The 12,916-nt window shown below is 42.5% G+C and overlaps 1 protein-coding gene and 1 long non-coding RNA gene across 9 annotated transcripts in view; both read left to right on the forward strand.

Moving 5' to 3' along the window:
- The window catches only part of LOC116866117, a 198,799-nt gene that overhangs the window by 161,042 nt on the left and 24,841 nt on the right, over positions 1–12,916 (forward strand). For 3 of the 8 annotated variants that reach the window (XR_004382334.1, XR_004382333.1, XR_004382331.1), the window contains exons 4-5: positions 479–579; positions 1,527–1,616. The exons of 3 other annotated variants lie outside the window; for them this stretch is intronic. Coding sequence is in view for 1 of the 5 variants with exons in the window: in XM_032854819.1 (XP_032710710.1) it covers positions 479–555 (77 nt within the window). In the remaining 4 variants the exon portion in view is untranslated. The remainder of the gene's footprint in view (positions 1–478; positions 580–1,526; positions 1,617–12,916) is intronic. 2 more of the 8 variants (XR_004382332.1, XM_032854819.1) reach the window with 2 other exon arrangements.
- Positions 8,379–9,423, forward strand: LOC116866118. Its single transcript, XR_004382335.1, has 2 exons — positions 8,379–9,050; positions 9,084–9,423. It is a non-coding gene; the product is annotated as an uncharacterized LOC116866118 (long non-coding RNA).

Consider the following 12,916-nt stretch of genomic DNA (forward strand, 5'->3'; position numbering starts at 1 on the left):
AAATACCCCAAAGAGATTTTTCATAGTGTGGCATATTATAACAGTTTACATGTAACAAATAAAGCTTTTAACATCATGAAAAGGGGCAGTGTGATTATGTCCTTTGTGAGAAAGTTCTAGATTTTATTTTTTAAAAAATTAATGCCTATGGTGTAGTCGTCCCAGTTTAAAGTGTGTGATGAGCAATCCCTTCCCCTTCAAATCTGACAGTGGCACCTTCAGATTGAACGTGTGGCCATAACAGGAAATGGAAGCCTTTTGCATGGGAAGCTTGGGTCCAAGAGAAGTTCCTCCCATCCAGCTGGACTCTTGAGTAATGTGTTGAGCAAGGTGAGCCTGTTCATTTCTTACTCCTGTGAGAACTTGTTTTAACTGTGCTTCCCTCATTAGGCAGATCGGTGGCCTGCGGGTGGCCTAGTGCATGAGTAGATAAAATTCCTATGTAGAACTTGACCTACTACCTCTATCCTGTTTTCAGGCTGGCTACGGGACAGAAGATGGGAAGATAGTAGGAATGGGAGAAGAGGAAAATATTTGTCTGCGAGCAGGAAATGAAGACCTAAGTCCCTAACAGGTTGAGTGAGTGCAGGCTCTGATCTAAAGACTGATGGGTTGCTCTCCTGGGCCTGCACCTCAGAGATGAAATTGTATACATGTTGTGTGTTTCTAGGCTTGCACCGAGGCTGTCTCTGGGTCTCTATCCTTGTATCGATGACTTCTTACCTCTATCCCATAGGCCATTTCAACATCTGGTCTGCTTTCCAGTCCCCCTTCCCATTCTCCCATTTTGTTTCTACCAGTGGGCTTGGTTATTTGATTAAGGAGTTCTGAGAAAAAATCCATGTATCCATCAATCCCCCCAAATTCCTCCAAAGCAATCCCTCTCCCCCACTGCAAAGGGCTCTCTGGTCTCTTATCGTCTCTGCCCTTCTGCGTCAAACCTGGCTCCAAGACACTCTGACAAACGAGCTTGCCCTAGGGAGAGGCACAGTCCATTCCCTTCTCAAAGCATTTGCATCTGAAGAGACAACAATCAAAGCTTCAGGTCAACCAAACCCTCAATAGTTGTGTAATTTAAGACATCAGTACCATGAGACTCTCTTTGGAGGGATTTGTAGGGAGAGGTACTCTGTTTAGAATTTTAATTTAATAAATAAATCATTTTTAAACTTATACAATGCAGGTTATAATATCTACACAAAAGAATTTTTGAGGGTTTCAAGTGAGACAATGCATACAGCTAGCCCGGTGCCACAAATGAAAAGAGGGTGTGAGGGTGTGACAGGTGGCAGCCTTCTGCTGTGGCGCTATTGCTCAGTTTTGCTTCTGCACCAGGTTCTGGGCGAGGCCATGGGACAGGCCACCAGATATGATCATAACAAAACCGTCCTCCAGGCCTCCAGGAGCTCAGCCTAAAGAGAGAAATTTTACACACGGACAGCTTAACTCCCTCTCACCCAAAATGTTTTCTTATATATTACCTCACTCAGTTCTCTCATTGTGCTTGGTATGTGTAATTTCGTTAGTCTTCAAGAGACTCGGAGATTCCAAAGGAATTGTCCAAGGTCCACACCCAACTCGGAACAGATGTTCCCTAAGTGAACATAATTCAAAGGGTATGTATATCACAGCAAAATAGTCTCAGTACGAGTAATTGTCACCAAACTACTGAACTCAGGGCTATGGGAGAGGAAAACCAATGAAACCAAGAGAAAAGTCCTCAAATTTTTTTTCTGAAAGTGGACATTTGAGTTAGGGTTCAGGAAATATGATCACTGTAAATGTATTATGATCATTGGAAGTTATCAAAATGCTTCTTAAAATTGAGCTTTTATTCATGCTGTCATACTGTAAGAGCCATATGCGAGTCTGTCCCCCCCATCCCACCCCCGTGTGTGTGTATGTGTGTGTGTATGTGTGTGTGTGTGTAAATGGGGTGGAGGTTAGTAGAGGGATACTAAGGATGAGTATAGTTAGACAGTAAAATAAGGTCTACGTTGTAGTATATCCTCCATAAAAGTGAGCACTCAATTAATTCCAGAGCACTCCTGTCATTTTAATTATGATTCTATCAACAAGTTTTACTGCTTATGAGAGGTGCTAACATGGACTTATGTTCCACCTTCCCTGGCATGGTAACAAAGGAGGACAAACTCAAAAAAAAAAAAAAAAAAAAAAAGGACAAACTCTGTGGTCAGTGACTTTACCCCCTCTGCTTCCATATGGGACCTGGATATTGAAAGCCAGGATTCTGATTAAATTACGTGGCTTGTTCCTACATATTTTCAGTTTTTCCTGCTATTGTGCGTGAGATCTATTTTTCTGTGTAATGGTTAACTGTTTACTGCTGACGTATACCACTGTAGTTTCATGGCTCGTTTGGGCAACCCAAGGTTTGATCTTCTCTTAAAGATCACTCTATTTCCCAGTCCCTTTGAGGATAGAAAGGTGTCCATGTTGGTGATAGAGGAGGACATTCCTTAAGGGTTGGGGGAGCAATTTTCTAGCAAGTGTGGGGTAGAGGCATCTGGGTCCTTCAGTGTGGCATTGGAGGGGCTCTGGAAGTCTGGCCCTGAGTTACCGCGGTGACTGGAAAGTGGTGACAATGGGGGTCTTCACTGCATCCTACAAACACGCACACATAGCGTATGGTGGGTCATTCCTTGTTGTGTGGCCTTTGGGCTCTAGTTCTCCCATCCTCCCACAAATTCTGTGAACTGGCTAAAATCTTGTGATATGTTCCTTCTTATTTAAACCAGTCCTAGTCCCTTACCCAGTCTCTTTGGATTGCTCTGTAGCAGTTAAAAAGAATTCAATAGGTTATACCCACTGACATGAAATGCCTAAAACATTGTTATGCGAAAAAAACAGAATGCAGTATCATAAACAAAATGGCACATTACTTCATTTATGTGTATCTTTGCAGATGCCTAGGGAAATGCACCGAGAACTTCTGAGGAACTACAAACCCAGATGATAACAGTGGCAGCCTTTGGGGAAGAGAGTGGGAGTAGGGAATGCAGTAGGGGAAATGCATTTAGACTTGTGCCTCTTACTCTGTATACTTTCTCTTGAATTTCTACAAGGAAAATGCTTTCAAGTATTGCTTATGTACCTAACACAGCAAAACAAAACAGAAAAAAGAAAACTAGTGGGCCAGAGTGTAGCAAATAGAAAGCAGGCATCTCTAGCTTATTATCAGCTTGATTCCCACTGAACTAATATTATAAGCATTGTACCATGTACTACACACAGCATAGATGGAACTGAATAAGGGAGGGAACTGAATAAGGAGACATATAAAGAGACAAATACTATATTGTGTTGTAATTGGAAGGATAGCAATACAAAGAGGTTTTGTGGGAGCCCCGGGTAGGGTCCTCCTAAGCTGATCCAGGAAGAAGGAAGGGAGCATGGCAAAGATCTCCTTGAGAAGGTGACACAGCTCTCCAAGAATAAGTTAACAGGAGGGAAGGAAGGATGCCGAGTGTGCGTGAGGTATTCTGCGAAGTGTGAGCAGGATTATAAACCCCTTCCAGCTCCTCAACAAAGCTGTTTCTACCTACCACGTGGGCAAGACAGCTGTAAAGCAAGGCATATTAGAGGGGATTGTGGACAACTCGCGGCACAATTAGAGTGTGCAGTCGGTCTGAGCCTAAACAACCATGGGACAGCGCAGACAGTTGCCAAGGCCAACTTGGAGACAGCTATCTCCATCACTGGGGGTAATGAAGAAACCAAGAGGCTTCCTGGGAGCAGCGTTGTCTTCCAGGTAATGTGTGGGCATTTACAAAGAATTTACCCTATAAGTTATGGAGGCCTTTGTACAGGGACAGGTTGTGTAACCTCTGATGGGCGAACCAGCCAACATTTGTCTTCCCTGCACTGTACCCTACGGCTGTGGCATTGTCCCACCTTCTTGTTATTGTCTACCTTATTTCTTTCCCTCCTTTTTCCTACTTGGTGTCCTCATGGTGCCTTCAGTCAAGACCCCCCAAAGCCTACCCCCTAAACCATTCTTCCCAGCTTTTCCATTTGAATACCCAGACTTTACCCTTGTCTCTGAAGCCAATCTTTGGCACTATTAGTCTGACTTTTCTGGGTCTACCTAAGTCTTGGGGCCAGTCTGATAAAGTTAGCCTGCCGATGTGATGATGGAGGGTGATGGCTTGATGAGTCACTGCCCCCAGGAAAGACATTCCTGTTTTAACCAAGCCTCCAGGACAAGCCATCTCTCACCCCAGAGAGAGACACCGATATGTGGGGAATTCACAGTCTGCTATTCTCCTGCCATCCTGATCAAAATGAATAACCTGGGCTGTGCTCTGGCTGTGCATCCTCTTGTCCCGTCTATTGAGGTCCCTGCCTCTATCTCCTTTCTAGTCTGTAAACTCCGTGAAGGCTGCCCTCAGCATGAACCTGCCATAGCAGAGCTCCGGGAAAGTTGGCTTGAACTCACTCATCCAGCAGAGCTTTATTGAACTCCAACTGGGACCAGGATACTGCTAGTTCTGGCAGCCAGGAGGGGACCTGCTCTGAAGGAGCCAGTCCACTGTGTGCAGAAACACTCTGCTTCCTGCTTTCAGAGGGTTACAGTGGGTGAGTGAGAAGAGATGGTCCAGGCATAAATAAACCTACCAAAAAGCCAGACACGTATAAATAGCAGTGCTTCCCACATTGTAGCAACAGCTCAGCTGAGTGAAATATATGGACAGGTTCCAGGACCCTGGTACTGGGAGGAGGACAGTCTTACATTTGAATAGAAAGGCTTTTTTTGTCCCCCTCGAGCTTTCTATTTTATTATGAAGCATTTGGAGCAGTAAAGAGCCAGTATAGAAAATATCTTTATTCAGACCACCTAGATTCAGTGATTGTTAAACATGTTGGCCTATTTACTTCATCTCTTTAAAAAATAATAATAATAATAAGGAAATAAAGACTACGTGTGGAGTTGTAAGCCCTTATATTTCTCCCTGATTCTATTCCCCTCACTTTTTTCCAGAGATCACTATTCTTCTGAGGTTGCTGTGTTTCCCTCTGTTTATATTTTTTATTCTCTTACTCTAATTGTGTGGTCCAATAAATATGTATGACATTGGTTACATTTTTAAAGTTTACATAAATGCATTCATACTTTGGATGTTTTTTGCAAAGAGCTTCTTTAGTCAACATTCTAATGATGTAATGATATTTCTTTGTTGGGTAAATTTTAACTTACTTGTCCATACACTGATAAACATATGGCTTAATTCTGATTTCTTGTATGTTTCCTTATATATCGCATATGTCTCTTGATATCCTGGTATCTTATATGTCTTCTAAGTTTCTAGCACATAGGGCATAGGAATTTTAAATTAAAATGGGTGATGAATGATTTTTTTTTACAGATAGTTTTTCTGTAAAAGCAAAGTTGCACACATTCAAGTACCACACCAGAATATTCCCAATTACCTTCATTCCTTTTGAGTGACGAGGTCACCTCATTTAGCCACTCTCTGCCTATCTGGAATCTATCAACATCTTCACTAGGGCCTTGTGCCTATCAGCTTGAGATTGTGTATTGGGAAGAGTCCCAGGGATCTGTCTGCTAAGATATATGAGATTCTCAGGAAAGGACTAGTAGATGGCATCATGACTAGTCTCCCATATTAGGTGAGGGCACTACCTCAAAACGCTACCATTGCCCAAAACAATTCTTCAAAGCCACTCAATTTTTGCGATAATAGTCCATTGCATGGTCATTTGATATTTAAAATGAAAATGATCAAGCACTTTTTAGGGGTTAGGCATTGGTTCGGGTTCTTTAAATTCATTAAATCTGAATCTTTACTATAGCCTTCAGGCATCGGTATTATTTTTATCCTTCTTACTGATGAGAATATAGATGCTGGCTGAGGTATGTAACTTGCCCAAAATGGCACAGGCAAGAAACGGCAGAGGCAGGATTTCAAACCAAGTCTCATGGGCTCCAGAGCCCATGGTGTTGGCTGAAGATAGAGGACACAGATTTTCACCTTCAAAAAAATGCATAAAACCCATTCCTATCAAAAATGAGAACTTGAAGGGCACCTGAGTGGCTTAGTCGGTTAAGTGTCTGCCTTTGGCTCGGGTCATGATCCTGGGGTCCTGGGATCTCGTCCTGCATCAGGCTCCCTGCTCAGCAGGGAGTCTGCTTCTCCCTCTCCCACTCCCCCTGCTTGTGCTCTCTCTCTGTCAAATAAATGAATAAAATCTTTTTTAAAAAATGAGAGCTTGAATCGAACAAAAAGAAAACAAACCAACTTGAGGGATAACCTTCAAGACAATTGAAATGTACTCTTAAAAAATATCAATGTCATGAAAGACAAAAGCTGAGGACATGTTCCAGATAAAAGGAGGCTGAAGACAAAGGACAAAGAAATGTAAATGTGTGATACTGGATTAGAGGGGAAAGGATGCTCTAAAAATGTTACTGGTACTACTGGCAGAATTAAACACAGAATGTATTTTAGATAATAACATTAAATCAATATTGAATTTCCTGAATTTATCATAGCATTTATGATTAAGGAAGATAACCTTGTTCCTAGGAAAAGCATTTCTTTCACTTTTAGTAATACCGATTACTTCTAATATACCTGTGGATTACTTGTAATTCTTCTATGAATATTCGATTGTTATCTTTTGGCAATTTAAAAAGGAGGGCATGGTATGACTGGATTGATTTCTATTTGTTTTGTTTTTAATTGAATATAATTACATGCATATTGAGTGGATCACTGAGTCAAGTAAAGAATTAGAACAACCAGGCTGGAGGAGAAAGGAACTGACATTTGACAATGTGATTTTTAAGGATTTGGTGGGTTTCTTCAATGGGAGCACCCTGCACCTTACTCATTAACCATTCTCTATAAGGGCCATGACTTCCTTCTGCCTCATTAAATGCCAATTACCCTCTTAGTTTTTAAACATGGCATTTGCACCTGAACTCAAACTGTCAAGTTGTATTAAAAATGCATTAGCTTGCTTTTAATTTAAGACCTACAGCCTTCAACTAATTTAGGGGGAAAAGGGAGAAAACCCCATTATAAAAATTTAAATTAAATTGCTCTAGTAGGGGAGGGCAAATAAGGAGGGCCTCTAGTCCCTATAATCTTTTGAGACTTGATCTGAGGAGTACTTATCCATGAGGCTCTCACCAGAGGTTCACATCTGGCAAAGGGCCCTCCTTGATAGTCTGCTAGTACTTCTTTGGCACTCTCGTACAGCACTTTATTTTGTCAGGGGCACCCCATGAACTGTATGTGTCTCAAGGAAAGATACTAAGTCAAAGATAATTCCTTTTGACCTCCAGTGTCTGGCATACAAAAAGACATGTATAAATATGTAATGCATTAATCTAAATTTCATTTTTAAAGAAAATGCATATCCGTGTGTGTCTGTCTCTGTGCCTATATCTAGAAGTCAGGGTTTGGTGACTCCAGGGGTCATCCTGCTTAACCCTTTTTAATTTAAATTAAATTTTATTTTATTTGTTTATTTTCCGAAGTTTTATTTAAATTCAAGTTAGTTAGCATATAGTCTAATAGTAGTTTCAGGACTAGAGTTTAATGATTCGTCTTTTATCCCAGTACTCATCATAACAAGTGCTCTCTTTAAAACCCATCCCCATCCCCACCTAGCCCACCAGAACCTCTCCTTCCAGCAACGCTCAGTTTGTCCCCTATTAAGAGTCTGTTATGGTTTGCTTAACCCTTTATTTTAGATAAAATTCTAATAAGCTCATATAGTTTCTCACCTACAGTAGGAACAAAAAACTGAAACAAAAAAAAAAAAAAGAAGAAGAAGAAGGAATGTAGTCTGCTTGTAGAAGAGAACATTCATGGCAGCAGTAAGTGAAAGGCCAACAGAGATGAGGGCAAGAAAATTAGGAAAAGTAGGAGTCTGGAGATATTTCCTGCAGGTGATATCAATAAGGACAATGCCAATTCACCAAAATATGATTCGAGTACTCCAGAGTACTCCATATACTCTGGTTTAGCAGTCAGAGAAATACCTGTTTGTAAAAGTTAAAAGTGTTCTAGAACATTTAAATTGTTTCTTTTTTTAAAATTTTGACATGTCATCCCTGTCCAAAGTTTAATAGATGGGGAACGGCTATATGTGTTTTTTATTAATTGTTGTTTTTCCTGGACACTCATATGGTCCCTGCTTTTAATTTTAAAGCAGATGAATTAGAACATTTTGTATTTCTCCCTTCCAAAAAGATCCCCCAAATGAATTACTCTTGTGGCCCTTGACCAAGTTTTGTCAGAAATGAAACATGACTTCCCTCAGGCACCCTTGCAACCTCCTGTGAAGTGACAAGAGAGACAGGCGTTCTCTTCCCCCTTCTCCCACACAGGCCCACTTCGTAGACACTGCCCCAGCTTGCCTGGCCAAGTTGGCTCGGAAAACAGGGCCTCCTAGTCCTCCGTCCTCCTCCTCCACAACCAGCTTCCAGCGTCCCGACTTCCTGAAGGGTAACCCCCTGGGTACAAGGGGCCTCTGTCAGTCTCCACTCCCACCGGAAATAAACTCCAGGGGTCACTGCAGTGATGGACTCCACAAAGCATCAGCGCAGAGTCACAGAGCAGATCAGCCAGTGTCACAGAGGGCCACCTGGGAGCCTCGGCCTGAATGTCCAGCGCGGCTCTCCAGGAAGTCCTTGGCAAGGCCTGTCTTTTCAGAGCTCCATGCAGCCGGCCACCCAGCTCCTCTTCCTTGCACCAGGGGCCTTTGCGGAACTCCTGGCCTTTGGTGGCCAAGGCTTCCGCCTTTCAAAGACCAGACGCTGCTGTCCGTAACCCAGCACTCCTGCTAGCTAGTTCAGCCATTCCCCCTCCGCTTCCAGAGCCCCAGAAACTGGAGGTTCACAGGCTCCTTGGGTTCCACCCAGTTTCTCAGGGCTCGGGCCCATTCTGAGGAATCCAGCCTCTTTGCTTGGCTAGAGCTCTGCACACTGAGAACCGCTGGACCGGAGCTCATGTCTTGGGATCAGGCTGTGTCAGTGAAGACACGAACAGGAAAGGGTCACATGTCCCCAGAGTCCAGAGAACAGGAAGGTCACATGTCCCCAAAGTCCAAGCAGCCCTCTAGGATTAGAAACACAGTGGTGGTCACTAACTTTTTCAGATATTTTTGAGAACTAAGAGCTGTGTGACTAGATACTTACATTCTAACCCTTGCCCCCTTTAATAACTACATTTTAAAATAAACAGTGGAAACCACCTAAACACATGGCAAGGCTCTATACATTTTTAGAGAATTTGGGCATTTAATATAATTGTTTATATAGCTGAATTCAATGACTAAAGAGGCTCAGAGATAAGATCTTTGGAAAATATGTTCACCAGCCATCTAGCATCTGCTAACTAGAAAAGAGTCTATTAAAAAAAAAAAAAAGACAAAATGACAGATACAAGATATGAGGAGAGGGAAGAAATGGGCAGAAATGGGATATGATGTTTGATGACACTATTATTTGAATTGGCAAAAAATGCCCCAGTGCTTACAAATTGATTCCTTACCTACACTTTATTCCTGTCCAGTGCTGCTATATAGGGCCATCTGTAAAGTGCAGTCCATCACTAGGCAAGCACAGTATCAGTGTTGTGCAGGCAGGCCACAGTGAGACCTAATACACTGGCCAATCATGGGAATACTGGGTCATCATGATCAGCCACCAAGAGTTCTCTATATATGATGACACCCAAGCCCACCTGAAAAAGAAAAAAAAATGGTGAAGGAGACATTTGCTATCTGGACCAGGACACTGGGATTAACATTCCAGATAAACAGAAGAGACCAAGGCTGCCCCAATCCCCAGGGGTAGAGAGTTAACCAGGAGAACATGGATTTACCAGGAGAGGCCTCAGTCTGAGATGCTCCTAGATTGTCTTAGAGGACTGCTTTTGAGTGTGACATCACAGGGCCACTAGAAAGAAGAAAAGCATAGGTTGCTGGAGGACATCATTTTCACCATGTGGCAAAAGCTTGGCTGCAATAGGAGGGAATGAAGCCAATGGAAACCACAATGAGAGACTATCTTGGGATGAGCCTCCTGATGATCTTCTTGGAGGCCCTGAAACTACTTGAGGTTACTAGTTCTATTTCCAGACTTCCCAGTTATGTAACCCTTTTTGGCTAAGCTGAGTTGAGTTGGTTTTCTGTCATATACAACCAGAATGAACTGACCAACTCAGTAGTTGTTTGGCATTATGTATTTCCTCATACTTATGGGAGTAGAACCACAGAAAGGAGAGCTTATAACTCAAACATGCTAGAGAACAGTACTCTAGAACATAGAGAAACAGAATAAAAGGATTGTGGGAGTAGGGGCCATTATTTCCATAGTATAATTGGTACTGTAATTAATAATCTAGCTAATTACATCTATTACACCTTTCTTCTGAATGTCTTTATGTACTAAATCACTTAATCCTCCCCAAAACCCACTGAGATAGGTGCTAGTATTATTATCCCCATTTTGCAGGCAAGGAAAATCGAGGCATAGAGACTGAGTAACTTGCCTGATGTTACCCAGCTAGGAAATAGAAGACCTGTGGTCCAGATTCCAGGTAGTCTGGTTCCCCAGGCTTAACCACTACGCACAGGGTCACTCTTTAAACAGAAAAGAATTTGTTGGCATGACTAGTGGGTTAGAAGTCCTGCTTGTAAAAACTATTATAAATGTCATACTTTCTTTGATCTATTGCATTAGTCTCTTCATGACTGATTCCCTTGGAGAAGCTAGCCACATAAGAAAATGAAAGGCCGAAAAGCAAAAGCATTCCCTTAAAAAATTTTAGCAACAGAGCTTGTGAATATTGTGAAAAGAGGAAACACAAACAGAACCTACGCTTGGTCTGTATTGCGGCCATTAATAGGAAGAGAAATATGAGGGAGGAAAAAGCATGGTAGCATTAGAAGGAAAAGGGACCAGGACAGATTAAAACAAGTATAAAGAGATGGAGACAGCAAGGCAGAGAAGGCAGATATCAAATGACGTAAAAGAAAGGAATATACACTTGCACATGAGATGCACTGACGCTAAGAGAAAGAGCATGCACCGTAAGAAAATAAAATACTACCCACAGAAATCGAGCTACATTGTCAGCTCCCTGAGGACAAGGACTGAGTCTGATTTGTTGGCTACTAGCTTCCCCAGAGCCAAGCACAGGGCCTGACAGGGAGTAGACTCGAGAAATAGCTGTTGTCCAAATAAATGAAAAAGGCAGATAAACACAGAAAAGGAAGGAAGTCTGTAGAGTTTGGAAGCAGGTGGATCTGGGTTCAGATCTTGGCTTTCTAGCTTCAGATTTGTGTGATCTGGAGTAAGGTGCTCACTACTTTCAATATTTTTGGATCTCTCAGTTCTTCGTATGTAAAAGAAAGACTAGGTTCTGGATATTTAGCTACTTTTCTCTTCAAACCAGCTCTCCGTACTCTGTTCCGTGACGCCGGGGCTGCGACCGCATGGCAGCTCTGCTGGCCGGCTGAGGAGGAGGAAGGGGCTTCTTCCTGAGAGGCTCATTCTCCTCAAAGCTTCTTCACCGAGCCACAGGCAGTTTTTTTCCTATCATAGCCACGAAACTCAGTTTGCAGTTTTTCCAGCACTCATGAGCCCCCCTTCAGACACCTCAGCGGCAACAGAGGCCTGACATTCAGGTCTGAAGTTTGAGGATTCCAGCCTCTTCTCTCTGTTGCCCCAGTCGTGGGGTGGTGCCTGCTTCCTCCTTGATACCCGAGAGTCCTCTTTTTACCCTTTTAGTTCCTAATTATCAGCTTTATACCCAGTCAACAAGTCTTTCAATTCCATCTTCTGTATTTTATTTATTGATTTACTTATTTTTAGACACACAGAGAGAGGGGAGGGAAGGGCAGGAAAGAGAGTAAAAGAGGATCCCAAGCAGGCTCCATGCTTGGCGCAGAGCCAGATGCTGGGCTCCATCCCTCGACCCTGAGATCATGACCTGAACAGAAATCAAGAGTCAGACACTTAACCACCTGAGCCACCCAGGTATCCCACCATTTTCTCTGTTTAAATAACTAGTTTGGTTTCTTTCTCTGCCTAGACCCTGACTGAAACAGGATCATAACGCCTATTTCACGGAATTGTGAGGCTAGATATCTAATGTGCTCCGAATATTGCCTGACGGTGGTAGGAACACCATAACTGTGAGCTGTATAATGTAGAGAGACACAGCAGAACATTTGACCAGTAATGCTGGAGAGGATACAAATGGGCTTTCGTGGAGAACATTGACTTTATGACCTTTGAAGACTTTGACGGCTATGCTCTGCCTTTTCCAGGCACAGGTACAGAGAATGTATCCAAGTCAGAGGCCATATGCCATTGAGTCTAAGACACCACTGATTGTCACACGCACCGTTAATTCTGTGTATTACTAAGAAAATTAATCACTACCGATTAAACTATGGTATATTATAGATTGTGAGGCTCATTCTGATATTAGAAATATTAAAGTGTGAAGAAAGATATGCCTTTGGGACACATGAGTGGCTCAGTTGGTTAAGCCGCTCTCTTCTGCTCAGGTCATGATCCCAGGGTCCTGGGATTGAGTCCCACATCAGGCTCCTTGCTTGGTGGGGAGCCTGCTTCTCTCTCTGCCTCTGTCTGCTTGTGCTCACTCTCTCTCTCTCTCTCTCTGACAAATAAATAAACTCTTTAAAAAAAAAGAAATATATGCCTTTGAATTGATGAAATATAGCATTTACATTGAACCATGGTGAATTCCTCTATAGCACCAACACTAAAAATACACACATAAACACACACACTTAGGAAAAGTGAAGATGAAGAAAAACATTTCCTGGCCCAGTATAGATCCTTATTCAAGGGTCCCTGAAAAAGCCAACAATTGGAAACCAGCTC

The sequence above is a fragment of the Lontra canadensis genome, unplaced genomic scaffold (assembly GCF_010015895.1).
Source record: "Lontra canadensis isolate GAN:19392208 unplaced genomic scaffold, GSC_riverotter_1.0 scaffold9, whole genome shotgun sequence".
Taxonomy (NCBI): Eukaryota; Metazoa; Chordata; class Mammalia; order Carnivora; family Mustelidae; genus Lontra; species Lontra canadensis.